The sequence below is a fragment of the Podarcis cretensis genome (genome assembly GCF_951804945.1).
Source record: "Podarcis cretensis genome assembly, chromosome: 13".
Lineage (NCBI taxonomy): Eukaryota > Metazoa > Chordata > Lepidosauria > Squamata > Lacertidae > Podarcis > Podarcis cretensis.
Window position 1 is genome coordinate 25,618,375 of NC_137182.1, and position 15,135 is coordinate 25,633,509.

General features: G+C 45.1%; 1 protein-coding gene across 3 annotated transcripts in view; it reads right to left on the reverse strand.

Moving 5' to 3' along the window:
- STAT3 (signal transducer and activator of transcription 3) overlaps window positions 1–15,135 on the reverse strand; it is a gene marked incomplete at its 3' end in the record, with an annotated part of 39,732 nt that overhangs the window by 17,979 nt on the left and 6,618 nt on the right. For all 3 annotated transcript variants that reach the window (XM_079948711.1, XM_079948710.1, XM_079948712.1), the window contains exons 2-4: window positions 3,397–3,546; window positions 1,407–1,551; window positions 608–706 (exon numbers count right to left, since the gene is read on the reverse strand). In XM_079948711.1, coding sequence (XP_079804837.1) covers window positions 608–706; window positions 1,407–1,551; window positions 3,397–3,524 — 372 coding nt within the window. In that variant the 5' untranslated portion in view covers window positions 3,525–3,546. The remainder of the gene's footprint in view (window positions 1–607; window positions 707–1,406; window positions 1,552–3,396; window positions 3,547–15,135) is intronic.

The following is a 15,135-nucleotide window of genomic DNA, read 5'->3' on the forward strand; positions in this document are numbered from 1 at the left end:
ATACTGTGCTGAATGATCCACCCTGGGGGGCCAACACCTGCAAGACCACGCTGCCTTTCAACTGTTGCAGCCACAGAATTAAAAAATGGCTGCATTTCAAACCTGAATGCAGAAAAGAAATACTGAGAAGGGAAAAGCTCAAGGCGTGTTGTGGCAACAGCGTGCAGGGACCTGTTTTGGGGTGGTGTGTGCTACCCTAGCTGCGAGGCACTGCTTCCTGGCATGCAAAGGTGTAGGCTTTGGAAGAAACATCAAAGGAAAGGCCCGTTGTGTCAACCATCAAGCTGTTTGCCCCTTATAACCCAAGGACTGGGAACGGGTTGGGCCTCCCAATTCCCGTCAGCCCCCGCCAGCGTGTTCAATGGATGGTGTGTGTGCCGTACTCCCGACAACTTTTGGAGTGTCCCAGGTTTCTCCCTCCCTGCTGCAAACAGCAATAGCAGCATATGGACACAGGAGGATGCACTGATCACGGTGTATTTGCACCAAGAGCTGTCAATGTGATTCACTGCTTGGCTCGTGTTCTAAACGCCCTCGCGGCTGGCGAGTCCCTTACGGGAACTGATGGCAACAACGGGACAAGCCGCTGCCGACAGCATCCTCTCACCTGGGCTGCCGTGGCTGCTGTCTGCAACAGCCGGTTCTCCTCCCAGAGGCAGCGGGCCACAATGCGGGCAATCTCCATGGGCTTCTCCAGGTACCTGCTCTGTAAGAGAGGAAGAGGAACGGGAACGGAATGAATGACCGCCACACACAGAGAGCAAAACCTAGGTGAAGATGCCAAGCTTTTCTTAAGAAACCCAGCCTTGATTTGGAGGAATGCAGCGACGGGGCAGTTGGGCACTTCTTCTATGGGAGCACGTAAAAGAAGTGTTACGTGCTGGTTTCAGATTCAGGGCAGCAGGTGAAAATATATGCTGGGCGCCCAGCATGAGCTGCCGAGAATTTATGTCCAACAGGATGTCATCGTAAAAGCTAAAATAAGCCTGTTGTGGGCATTGCTCCCAAGCTCAGAGCTCAACATCTCTCTTTAATCTGTGCTATTAAGAGTTCCCTAAACCATCAAACTATTCCATCAAATCTGGCCTTGCAAATTTCAGCGACGCTCTGTGCAAGGACAAAATCCAACACTCTCCTGCCATCCTACTCTTTCAGATAGTTTGTAGTAGTTCCTATAAATCCAACTTAGTAGCCATCGATTGCTCTCTCCTCTATGGATCTGTCCAATCCTCTTTTGAAGCCATCTAAGTTGGTGACCTTCATCACTGCCTCCTGTCAAGAGTGGATTGAACACCATCATTCCCATCTCCCGAGTTTTATGACTTGGGTTGGCATTTTTTGGGGGGGTGCGGGTGTCCACAAAACACAAGACCCTCCCAAACCCAGGACCTGCCAGCTCCTCCTACCTGCAGGAACTGCTTGATCCGGCGTAGGTTGTGCTGGTAGAGGACATTGGATTCCTGTAAGAAGCGGCTGTACTGCTGGTCAATTTCACCCAGGAGGTTGTGGAACACCAACGTGGCGTGGGACTCCTTGCTGGCAGCATAGGCCCTGTACAGATCAGAAGGAAACAAGGCTTAACAAAAACAGCGCCCGGGGCATGACAAAAAACAACAACACTGTAGTGCCAAGTGCTCCTTCTTCACACCAGGCCACGTCCGCACCACACATTTGAAGTGCTATTATACTACTTTAACACAGTCAAGCCTATTCCCCTCACAGAGCTACAATTCTGGATATTTCCATTGGTTCTGATAATGTCAAAGTTGCAGATTCAATCACCGTTATGGGACAGCTGCATATTCCTGGATTGCAGGGGGTGGACGAAACGATCTTCAGGGCCCCTTTCAGCTCTACAATTCTGTATGATTCTCAGAATTTAGCAATCAGTCCCCCTTCACAGGGAACCCTGGGAATTGTAGTTCTGGATAGGGAATAGGGGCGCATAACAACTCTCTGGATAGGGAATAGGGGCGCATAACAACTCTCTAAAGAACTACAGCTCCCAGAATTATTTAGGAGAAGTCATGACTGTCTATAATGGCATCAGAGTGGGATTCCCATCCTCCTATGCCCCAACCAGCCAGCATTCTCAGGTCCTCATCGGGCTGGTTTGGGGTATCAACACTCACATCTTTATATTGTCCCCCTCCCCAAAGTGTTTTTTGTACTTCTGGACACTAATCCAAGCTTTGGCTTCATAATTAACAGCACCTCTCAGTCACGATGTTGGAAACGGAGGAGGCGATTCCAGAGGCCAGGAATCTCCTCTCGGTTTCATTCCACAAATGCCACTTCTTCCATTAGAAACAGGAAGCACAATTAATATCAGGAAGCTTCTGTATGTTTTTCAAGAGGCAAAAAGTTTTCTGGGAATTTCCAGCGAGTTTTGCAAGAAGGTAATCAAGAGCAAACTCTCGCTCAAGAGAATACGCCCACAAAGTGAAGGTTCTTGGAAATCTCAGGATTTCAGCTATAAGCCACATTGCTTTATCATAATAAAGAATTTACAGAATGCCAATTGGAAGGTCATGATGGTTTGAGCATTTAGATCAGGGATTAGGAGCTTGTGTGTGTGCCCCCCCCCCATGATATTGTTGGATTCCAACTCCCATCATCCCTGCCCATTAATCGTGCTGGCTGGGCTTGATGGGAATTGGGAGTCCCAACAGCATCTGGAGTGCCAAAGATTCCCCACCCTTGATCTAGATCATTAAACCAGCAGCCTGTAGGTTAGGTTCAATCCCCAGAGCAGTTTTGCCTGGCCCTCAATGTCTCTCTGCAAAATATTGTTCAAGTTGGTGTTTAAAAAAAATGGAAGGAAGAAAGATTGCAAGGAAGAAATACTGGTAACTCCACACTTTCATATTACATCATATTACATCATGTTACAGCACAACTCCTCCCCAGTGACCTCAGCTTCCTCCAGAGTGACCCTAGGAGCTAATCCTCATGGCTGACTTCTCTCCTTTCACTTTGATTGGCTCCAATCAGCACAAAGTGTGAGAAGACTTCTTCTCAGTGGCTGAAAAGCTCCCTCTTTCATACTGACTGGGCAGCACTAAGACTCTATAGAGATGGGAACCTTGCTTCAGTGGTGACCCTCCACCACTAAAAAGCCTCTTAGCTTGATCATGCATATGGGGGTCATTTTGCATAGTGCAATACATGCATGGCCATGCTCTGGGCCTCCAAGAAGAAAGAGGCTGAGCACCCGGGATCAACCAATTAAAGAATGGCATTTTACTGTGCAACAATATTCGTTTCCTTTTAATTTTTCCTATGTCGATTTGCAGAGCTCTGGCGTTAGGAAAGGATCTCACTCAAAGCCAGCCACTCAATTTCTCTGTGTGGGTGTACACAGGCACAAATACTGAGAAAAGTCCAATGGCTCACCAGTCCTGGCTCTCTATCCAGGGTGCAAGGAACTGCCGCAGCTCCATCGGAAAGCTGTCGCTGTAGAGCTGGTGGAGCTGCTCCAAATACCGGGTGTCCAGCTGCTGCAGCTGGTTCCACTGTGCCATCTTGGCCACTGAATCTGGAAACCTAGGAACACACAGAACATTTTTCTTTTTTACAAGCAAGTTGGTGCACCGGGCTATTTCCACCAAGATGGAACACTTCCTTTAAAAGTTGTAAATGCAATTGCAAACCAGCCTAAACTTAAAACACAAAGGGTTTCTAAATAAATAACTAAACAGACAGACATTCCTATTAGTGATTAATAAATGCATTTTTTCATGTCAAGTTAAACTACATCCAGGTTTTTTCCTCAGAGTTTAGGTATGGGGAAATTTGGGCTGGGGGGGGGCTAAATGTAGCCCCTCTCACCGGTCCTTGGGACTCTTCCTGGCCACACCCCCTCAGTAGCCCTGCTCTGTACAGAGTGCTTTCCCCTGACAGAATGGGTCCTTGCACAATGACAATACTGTATCTCTACCTTGTTTTGATGGAGCATGGAAAGGGAGATGTGTGTAAGACTTGTGCGGCTGGTAGATAGCCTCTACTGCAGGCTTCCTCAACCTCGGCCCTTCAGATGTTTTGGCCTACAACTCCCATGATCCCTAGCTAGCAGGACCAGTAGTCAGGGATGATGGGAACTGTAGTCTCAAAACATCTAGAGGGTCGAGGTTGAGGAAGTCTGCTCTACTGTATCAAGATAAAAGTCCCTTCCATTGTTTCTAACCACTTTTGTCTTAGAAACACCCACTTCTGGCTTGTGGCTCCTGCAAGGTTCTGCGAAAACTTCCAGGTAGAAAAAGGTCCCCTCCCCTGTCCTAGTCGCTCAGGATGATTAGTTCAATGACAGTACGAAACCGAAACCATGGCTTCTTAACGCATGACGTCCTCAGCATGACGTCCTGCTTAATCTTTACTTCAGACCAGAGCTTGGTAGGGGTTTTCATAGTGGTGGTGGGAGTGTGCGGATTTATACATTAACTATGGTCTTGTTGCATTCTCCTTCCTTTCCTATTCTTCTCACTGCTAATGTCTGTGAAGTAATTACCACAGATATGGTATATGTTTCCCCAGAAGCAGGGCAAGATGTTAATTTGTACTACGTTGTATCTGATACAGCTATCTGGTGCGCAAATCTGAAGATAACAACAGAAAGAAGCCACGCGAGCCTCCGAGAAACGGAAAATTACTGTCTGCCTTTAAGAAGTGTCTGCCTAGATAATATATCAGTCCTGTAGCAGCACCTCAGCTTTGATCTTCAGAAGTGGCTTAAACATTCCACACAACTGCTGCAGCCCCTTCATCCATTTTCAATTGGAATCTCAGAGTCAGTGCAGATTTTACTGCAGCTACACAAATAACTCCGCTGACCCAAGTGGGGGAGATCTGCAAGGAATCCTGAGTCCTCCACAATTAACAACAGGGAGGCAAAATGGTTGCCTGGAGCCCCCCTTTGCTTCTCCCTATACTGTTCTTTTTCTTGTTCTTAAAAGTTTTCTTCCTTTCTTCGGAGACTAAAAGAAGCAGAATAGCTTTGTAAAACAAATTTGTTTCTGTTTGCTCCGATTTTAAATATTGTATATTTAAATTGTTGTAACGCACCCTGGGACTCTGAGGTGAGAGGCAGGTTAAGAAACAACAACAACAACAACAACAAGATAAATAACCCTAAATGAGAAACACATATGATTATTTGCATCCCAGAATTCACTTTCTTTAGCACAGAATTATCAGTGCAGAATTTTGGAGGCTGCCTCTGCATGTTGCTTTGTTTATACAATGTATAAAGCAGGGGGGTGTTATTGGGTTGTTGTTTTTATTTTGTTTATATATGTGGTGTTTTTAAAGTTGATCTTTTCTGTGAACCGCCCTGAGACCTCCAGGTATAGGGTGGTATATAAATTCTATTATTATTATTATTATTATTATTATTATTATTATTATCAGACATACAGTGGTACCTCAGGTTACAAACACTTTGGATTACAAACGCTTCAGGTTACAAACTCCGCTAAACCAGAAGTAGTACCTTGGGTTATGAACTTTGCCCCAGGATGAGAATAGAAATCGCGTGGTGGCAGCGTGGCGGCAGCGGGAGGCCCCATTAGCGAAAGCACGCCTCAGGTTAAGAAAGGTTTCAGGTTAAGAACGGACCTCCCGAACGAATTAAGTTCGTAACCTGAGGTACCACTGTACGAGGTGGGAAAAGCTAACAATAATCCATAGCCAGATGTACGAACAATCTTGATTCTCTCCACCCCTCCTGCTTTCCTGCATGCAAGATGACTTAGGCTGCAATCTCATATCCACTTTCCTGGGAGTAATCCTCACTGAATTTAAAGTGGGCATACTTCTGAATACAGATATACAGGTGTGCAGTGCAAAAAATTCCTTTGCTTGGTCAGGCCACTTAGCTCAACACTCATTTTCAAGAGTGACCAGCCAGATGCCATAGGAAGCGCATGGGTTGAGTAGAATGTAACAGTCATGCCCTGTTCCAGGCTACCAACAATCAAGAGGTACATTGCCTCTATTCATGCATCTCCATTTGGTTTACCAAGGCTAATATCAACTCACAGGCCTCTCCTTCATAAATTGGGACTTTTGTTTTTAGTGGTTTCTTAGTGATCGGTGACTGTCCCCTTGTCCTAATGCAGCAAACAGGTTCCCTTCCTCCCAGCGCAAATTAGATTTGCTGCATCCAGCAGCCACTTCCCTCTAACGAAGGAAACAAGCCAAGGCAGCACACAGGAAATCCCGCTTTGCTTCAAAGAACAAATTGGGGACTTGTGGCAAGGCAGAACTCGGTGCAGAAGAAAACCAAGATCATGACACATGCGGAACAAGCAAATATTTGGCAAACCAACTGTGATGAAGAGCAGAGTTGCATGAGCTCCACTAGGGAAATCCCAAATACTTGACCTCTGGAATTACTGGAGTAATTCAAGGGGAGTCTGAACTGCTAGGCCTGATAGAGATCTCAGCCTAACATAGCTTTTCCTCCAATCTCCAGACTCCCAACTATTTCCAAACCCACTCACAATGGCCAATGCTTAGGAATGATTGGAATTGGTAATCCAAAATTTAAAGGGTGGTATTCAACTAATTTCATTTAAATCACCCACTGAAACTGATGGAACATGATTTAGTTAGGTGCATTAATTACAACAGGTCTACTCTGAGTAAAACCTAATTGAATACCATCCTTGGAAGGCACCAGATTGGGAAACCATGTTAAAGTGTTATCAAATTGTTTAGGTGGCCTCTATAACAATTTTTTTCCAATTCCTTTAACAGATGCTATGGAGTTTCATGGAGGCTGTCAATATATGTTCCGTTTTGGACAGGTTTCTGTTCCACCCCTGTTTTGGTAGCAGAACATTTTTCACCCAGAGCTATTTCTAATATTTGTGGTATGTCACTGGTGGTGTTCCCTCCTACCTCTTTCTTGTATGTGTGAAAATAAAAATAACATTTATACCACACATTGTCCTCCGACTCTTGGCAGGTTTTTGTGGGTCAGTTTTTAAGTGTACAACATATACAACATATGCCCAACTTTTATATGCCTGGAAGTCGCCATAGCGCTTAAACTGGAATCACAACTGACTGAGAGCAAGAGAGCTCATGTGGTCCCATTCACGCTCTCACTCGAACTCCATGATCAGAATACTATCTAGACTCATCTCCATGTGTTGGTGCTGACCTTTAAAGCCCTAAACAGCCTCAGCCCTGTATACCTGAAGGAGTGTCTCCACCCCCATAATTCAGGCCGGACACTGAGGTCCAGTTCTGAGGGCCTTCTGGTGGTTCCCTCACTGCGAGATGTAAGTTTACAGGGAACCAGGCTGAGGGCCTTCTCAGTAGTGGCGCCCACCCTGTGGAACGCCCTCCCATCAGATGTCAAGGAAATGAAACAACTACCTGACTTTTAGAAGACACCTGAAGGCAGCCCTGTTTAGGGAAGTTTTTAATGTTTGATGTTTTATTGTGCTTTTAATTCTGTTGGGAGCCGCCCAGAGTGGCTGGGGAAATCCAGCCAGATGGGTGAAGTATAAATAATTTATTATTATTATTATTATTATTATTATTATAAGTCAAGCAAAAGACACAGCACCAAACCCTCTAAGTCTGAGGCCTGGAAAGAATTTTGTCATCAAGACACACAGGCAACACAGTTCTCTCTTCCGCTTTGCATGGCAGGCAGCTCAAGTAGTCCTGCAACAACTTTCCACTTCTCTTCTGCAAGCTGATTAAAGAAGCCGCCCACTACCATCACCCAAAGTGCAAATAAAACAAATCAAAGACAAAACTAATTGTTGACTGACACACATAGCCAGACAACAATGAAGAGAGTTTAGATAAACACTGGGGGGTGGGGTGGGAGGGTGGGGAGGAGACAGGTGTATGTGTATAGGTACTGAAAAGATATTTGCAGAAATGTGGGTGTATATTCCTGAATGGCACTGCCTCATTGACAGCCAGCACTGTCAATCAACACAAAAAGTGAGTGACCAAACAGTTGCCCCAGGATACTAATCAGGAATCACCCCATGGTGGATGGAGCCAAAATGGGGCCACTAGGAAGCAAGAGGGAAATATAACGTTTGTGGGCACACAGAGGTTTGCAGACGTTTATCTATTTTTGAGGATGTTCTTTTAAATTGAAGGGAAAACCAAAGCTGTAGCTGCAAAATGTTAAGAGTGTCAGTTTGAAAAATAAATGGGAAATCAGAGTATAACGGGGTGTAGGGGGTGTGGCACTGTTTCATAACACAAGAGATAACATTGTTGGAAAAGGTGCCTGACAGGTACCTTCAAATGGAGCACCCCCGTTATAAGTGATGACAAACTAAAGCGTTGTTCAAGGCTCAACTTGCCGTCTCCCCATTTAAACTCCACAACAACCCTGTGAGGTAGGTGAGGCTGAGAGGCAGTGACTGGCCCAAGGTCACTCAGTGAGCTTCGTGGCCGAGTGGGGATTTGAACCCAAGTCCCCCAGGTCCAAGTACCACACTCTTAACCGCTACGCTCTATATTTAGCATTTATGGAGCTCACTTCAAGTGTTCAAAGAGCCCAACATATTTTCTCTCAGTTTCTCAACAAGTTAGGTCAGCGTTATTATTTCTGAAAGCTAGATGGTCGAGGTGAAATCTGGACCGGAGATTTCCCAGGAGCTAAGCAAACAGGCTTGTGCCCCTGGTCCTTACCCAAAAAGACATAAAATGTTCCAAGTGTGTGTATTTAACTCTTTTTACCTCACACTTCAGAATAACGGCGCAAAATTCGGTGAGGTAACAAACCTCGTCTTGTTTTCAAAGAGAGGCCGCGTTAGGTGGGCAGCCCATACCAAAGCTTCTCTGTAGAGGGAAAACACAGGCAGGTCTTAGGGCATGGCTTGAGGGCAAATGATACAGCTGCCTTGCTGAAGCTAAGCAAATTTTGAGCCTGTGCCTGGATGGCAGACAACTGAGGAGCCCCACGTATGCCGCCTTGAGTTCCATGAAAGAAGAGAAAAGGGAGGGGGGCAGGGTTTTCTGTGCCTAATTCTAGTTCAGAATACCTGTGGATCTAGCCTGGTATAGTCCACTCTGACTGGCAGCAGCCTTCCAGGGCACCTGTTTCCCCCTTTTTAACTGGAAATGCCAGGGATTCAACCTGACACCTTGTAAAGGCCAAGCAGATGCACTACCGAGGAAGCTACAAACCTTCCTCCCCAGGAATATATATATATAGTCTCTGTACCATTCACATTCCCCACACGGAGAATCTCACAAGAGGATGCCAGCCAGAGTTCTCCCGAGTTCAGATTTCTAAAGACGTCTTTCTCCTCTGTGGCAGTTAAAGTCAGCCTGGAAAGGGGAGGTGGACCTCATCCTGGTAACATTACCACAAAGTCTGGGTCCTGTGGTGGGCATTACTGCCCATTGGGACTGGTAAGCTGGAAGGCAGGGAGACCAGCAGTAGACACAGCCCAGGCATGGGCAAACTCCGTCCCTCCAGATGTTTGGGACTACAATTCCCATCATCCCTGACCACTGGTCCTGTTAGCTAGGGATGATGGGAACTGTAGTCCCAAACATCTGGAGGGCCGGAGTTTGCCTATGCCTGACATAGCCAATGTCAAGCACAGCCACCCACTAACTGCAAGTAGAAGACAGGCAGGTGAGGGCCAGCTGAGAAGTTGGGGGGGGGGCAATGCCCTCATAGAACAGCCTCCATTGTGCAGATGAATGCTGTTGCAATAGCCCACTGTGGAAACAGGCAGAGGAGCATGGTAAATGCAGGACATAATAGAAGCTTGTGGGATTTTTGGGGGGTGGGAGAGATTCATGGAGGCCACATGCTGGAAGTCCTGGGGTAGGGCAGAACCATATGGGGAAAGAAGGGGGAAATATTCTGCTGTGACACTCTTAAAAAATGTTTTTTAAGGAGGTGGTAATGAAGTATAATGAACCACCTGGTTCACAAAAGCCTGTGATTGGGTTAGAGGATGTGCAGGGGACAGTCACAAAAGAGCTAGCATGCAAAGGCTTTTTAAAAAGCTGAGAATTCTGAGATCATTTTAAAGTCTGTTCTGATATTTTGTTCCATCAGATATTCCTTCCTAAATTGGCAGTTGGGGGAGGGGAGGAAATCTCAGCTGCCCAATGTAGGTTTTTTCCAGATTTTAAAATTTATTTTAAATTTATTAACGAATTTATAACCCACGCTTCGATAAAAAAATATGGCAGGCTGGAGCATATTTACCGTATTTTATTGTTGCAGTCAGAAAGCTCTCCAAGGAGCTCAAGGGGACACACGAGTGTCCCTCATTTCATTCCCAAAACAACCCTGTGAGGGAGGTTAGGCTGAGAGGCGGTGACTGACCCAAGGTCACCCAGTGAGTTCCATGACTCTGTGGGGATTCGAACCCTGGTCTCCCAGGTCCTAGTCCAATACTAACAATTACACTACTCCAGCTTGAGTGATGCCAGGCTAAGAAACAGGGGCAGTGGTTGCCGCTGGTCTGTGGTCCTTCCAGGCTCTGACTTTGAGTAAATACAGGATAGGAATAAAGTGTCACAGACACAGAGAATGTAAGGGAGCAATTGATAGGACATATACAAGCACACATATAAATACACACACACACACATCCTATCTTATATACAGAAACATATATATAAATATTTTTCTTTCATAGAAAAGTCTTGATTCCTGTTCTCTTTCTCTCTCTGCAGCATCAAAAAATCTGAAAAACCCAGCCTGTGTGTGGTTGTATCCAAACCCAAGGAATTACTAATTACTGTATAGAATATATGCAAAAAGTCCAGAGTTACAAGAACAGGGAGGAGTTTTAAGATGCTATTAAGAGTTCATAGTAGCACTAACGATTATTGGCTCAAATAAATCACATTTGGGACTGAGCCAACACCTCAACCTCTTGCTTTTCAGAGTAACATGGGGGGGGGGGAGAAAAAGAGAGAGGCCGACATACATTTTAAAAAAACCCACAGGATTGTAGAGAAACAATGTGTGTGTGGCATTTTGAATACTTGTAAAAAAGCGCAACATAAGGCAATTATGCAATTACTTCCTCCAGTACAGCAGTTTTTTGCAGTGATGATTTCATTTTGGCTAGCCTGTTCCTCCTGTCAAATTACAAATTAAAATGAGCAGAGGTGACAAGATAGGAAGATACAGGATCACTTGGCACGTATTCAAGTGACAAAATGCCCTTAACACATCCGCATTCGTAAGACAGCAGCATTGCTTGGAAAATTATTTGAAAGGTCATGGTTTCGGTAAGTGTCCTCTGGTTTCAATTTATGCAGGTAACTGACTTAAAAAGAGTCGCTATTCTCAAACGCCCGTGAAAGGCCACATTTTGCATTTGTGGGTCTGGAGTGACAAAATAATTCTTGCCTAATTTGCAAGTATCAGCCACAGAGTAAATTGCTTGCATCTGTTCTGGACAGAAGCCATAGTCAACCCCCAAAAACTAATTAATCTGCTGAACTGCAAAAAAAGATGCTGTGTAAAAAACAAGTAACTTCATTTGTTTGTTTGTATTAAGATGCCAACAGATTTTGGCTGGCCTTGGCCGCTTAACAAGATGCATTATTTCAGTTACCCATAATGTATTTGTTTTAAAAGTTTGCCTGGCTTTATCTGCGCTTTAATAATTATTTTATGTGCGTTTGTTTTTTAATTGTTTTGCAGATTTTAGCTGGGTTAGCTACATTTTATTTGTACACCACTTTAGGGAGCTCTTAGATTAAGCGGCTTATAAATCTTCTAAATAAATACAGTTGACTCGAAAGTTGCGTGATCACAGTTTTATGCACTTGGCGGCTGGCCAGCACACCCATCACACAAATTAAACACATGCAAGGTGGAGAGCTTACCTGGCCCTGGAAAGGTCTTGTGTCAGCTCTGGAGGCCTTTGTGACATCTCACAAAGCCCTCCAGGTGAGTGTCTCCCAGAGCCTGGTAAGCAAGGCAGAGTGCTTAAAAGCTCTTTTTGCTGGGTTTTGCTGCTGTTTGTTTATCTTACTGCATTTCTATCCCACCTTTCCTCCAAAGAGTTCTAGGTGGCATACATAGTTTGTTGAGCTTTTTTTGGCAAACAAACAAGTTTTTGCCCTATTTTTAAGGAAAATCACAAAAAAATGACACTGCCAACACAGGTTGCCATATGTCTGGATTTTCCCGAGCATTTTTAGTGATTTCCACCCAGACACTGCTTTCGACTGCAGTATTCCGAATAAGTCCTGGATATTCCGGACGTATGCCAACCCTAAGTTTTCATCCTCTTCATTTAAACTGTTATACTAAAAGGGAGTGTTTAGCCCAAGGTTCCCCAGTGAGCTTCATAGGTGAGTGGAGGTTCGAACCCTGGTCTCCCAAGTCTTAGTCAGACACTCTCACCATTACACCAAACAGATGCTCCTCCACGCGTACCTCCTAGGAAGTAAACAAACTACCACATCCATTTTTCAGTTCTAGTTTTCTAGTTACGGAATTAAAATATTTCCATTTAAATAAATTTTATTGTATATAATCAAAGGCCTTTACAATGGACGACAGGTCGTCCAGAATTAAAATGAGATAGCCTTTTTTTTAAAAAAAAAAGTAATTCCCCACCAGCTCTTTGCTGTGGTGCGATTCACGCCAGCATCTCATTCCGTCACATCTGCAGAACAGACGGACTTTTGGCAAACCTTCCACATTTACCAAGTCACGTTTGCTTGCACCCACATTCAAAAAGCCCCCTCAGAGCACGAAATGAAACAAAACTCACAGGACACGCCACCCCCCCCAACAACACTGTACCTTTACAGTCTTGACCGGTAAGCACGGGATGAATTCTCAATCTCTGTTCTCATTCGCCCCCAAAGCCAGCCTCCAGCAACTCCCTTGGAAAGCAGGAAAGGGGCTTACGGGAAACACAGGAGGCAGACTCTGCTGGGAACTGCCCCAGAGACAAGGAAGTTGCCTTCGGATTTGTTCCATGCACAGGTCATTTGGAAGCTAGCTATGAAGCCCGGGAGGAAAGAACTGTTATTTGTCTGTTCCGATCTTTCAGTTTCCTGAGGGTCAAGAATCATTTGAAATAAGTCGTCGGCAGGCAAGGGAGAGGGTAGACATTTCAGTCTCGAAGAACAACCACCACCATGGCGCAATTCAGAGCGGTCTTCTTTTTTCAAACCATGAATGGAAAGTGAAAGAAGCCAGCAGTCTGCACAGTGGATCAGGAAATGCTTTTGATTCCCCACTGCAAACAGCAGACTCATCATGCTTGCACGAAAGCCAAGCTGGGCCGAAAGAAAGATTTTAAAGCAGCAGGATTTCCCCAGCCGGCTGAGGCTGATGCGATTTGTAGTGCAAAGTACTGGGAGGTTGGGGAAAGGCTGGTGGCACATAGCCAATCCATAATATAAATTCTCCAAGTGGCTCACAAAACAAATACAACTATTAAAATACTGTATCAAAGAAAAACTATTAAAATCTAAAAGCGCAATTAAGACACTTGACTTGCCATGTTTTCTTTTGTTTTTTAAAAATATATGCATCAAATTTGTGCCTTGTCTGGTTTGGATGTAACACAGCAAGAACATGCATAGGTACAGGTGCCTAGGGAAAAAGCTGACTGCTTCACTCCTCCCCTGGGTCTGATGCTGTCAGGCTACCCAGAGCAAAGCCGTGATTTGGCTCAGAGCTCTGTGTGAACCCAAGTGGCTCCAAGGTTTGTACTTAGTTAACTGCCCATGGTCTGTTTAGTCCAGCCAGGTAGTTCAGTGGCAGGATTGTGGGGTAGAAGGTAGTGAAGTGGCTGCAATTGTTCACTAAGCTATGGTTTGGGCTTAGCATGACAGTTGTACCTTGGATCCCAAATGCCTTGCGAGTCGAATGTTTTGGCTCCCGAACGCTACAAACCCGGAAGTGAGTGTTCTGGTTTGCAAACGTTCTTTGGAACCCAATGTCCGACGGGGCTTCCGATTGGCTGTGGGAGCCGCGCCTTGGTTTCCGAGTGTTTTGGAAGTCAAAGAGACTTCTGGAATGGATTCCGTTCAACTTCCAAGGTACCACTGTATAAGCAAACGAGGCCAGTGAACTAGAAGGTGTCCATAAAGATGGGGTCCCCAAGATAAACACGACTTCTAACAGTGGTTACAGGCCCTGTGAACTTTCTGCACATGGTTGCTAATAATCTGAATCTGCAGGGATCCTATCTGTCAACTTGCCCTATGATTTTATTCAAGCGGCTGAAGGAGCAGGATGAGGTAGGGTGCTGATAAATGTCCTCTGAGATGCAATAGGCTGTTTGACAACATGGGCCATTGGCCTGCTGCAGCAGAACTCTTCATAGGCTTAAAACAGAGAGAGAGAGAGAGAGAGAGAGAGAGAGAGAGATGCAGAACAGAAACCAGATACACCAAGAAACAATTGAAAGCACTTCTGCACGTGGAGGAAGATAATGCAGCTTTGAATGCACTGGCCACTTCTCACTTTGAGAAACGTTTCCTGTGCACATGGCTAGGGAACCACTAAAAGCAAAGTGCTGGGAGAGCCACAACAAGCAAAGAAAACTCAAAGCATTTGTTTCGAAATAAAGACAGCCACTGAACTTTCTGCCTCTCCTAGTTGAATGACAGTTCTCCACTCATTTGAAGCGATGGACTCTGGGATTCTCGCCGTTTCTGTGAGAAACGTTATGACACACCTTTCTGTGGACCCTGGGAAACTCAGAATGCAAACTAAATACAGTACTGACATATTGTCAAAGAAGATGCTACAGACCTGGATCTCTATTCTGGAGAAGCCAAGACTTGAGGGGTGTGGTGGCTGCAGTGTGAAATCCCTTCAGGTAATGAAGGAGTGCTATGACAAAGCCTTGTTCTCTCTGCCCCAGAGGGCAGGATTAGATTTTGGATGAACATTAAAAAGTTTTTCACGATAAGATCAGTTTGATGCTGGAAACTGTTGCCTGGCAGGTGGGCTGCCTCGCTCTCTCTCTCTCTCTGGAGATATTATCATAAATATTACAAATATTACAATTTATTACCCACCCTTCACCCTAAGGTACAACAATTAAAATGCAATACTGATATTAAAACACAGTATTGCACAACATTGAGAACCAGCATTGAGGGCCTTCTGGCGGTTCCCTCTTTGCGAGAAGTGAGGTT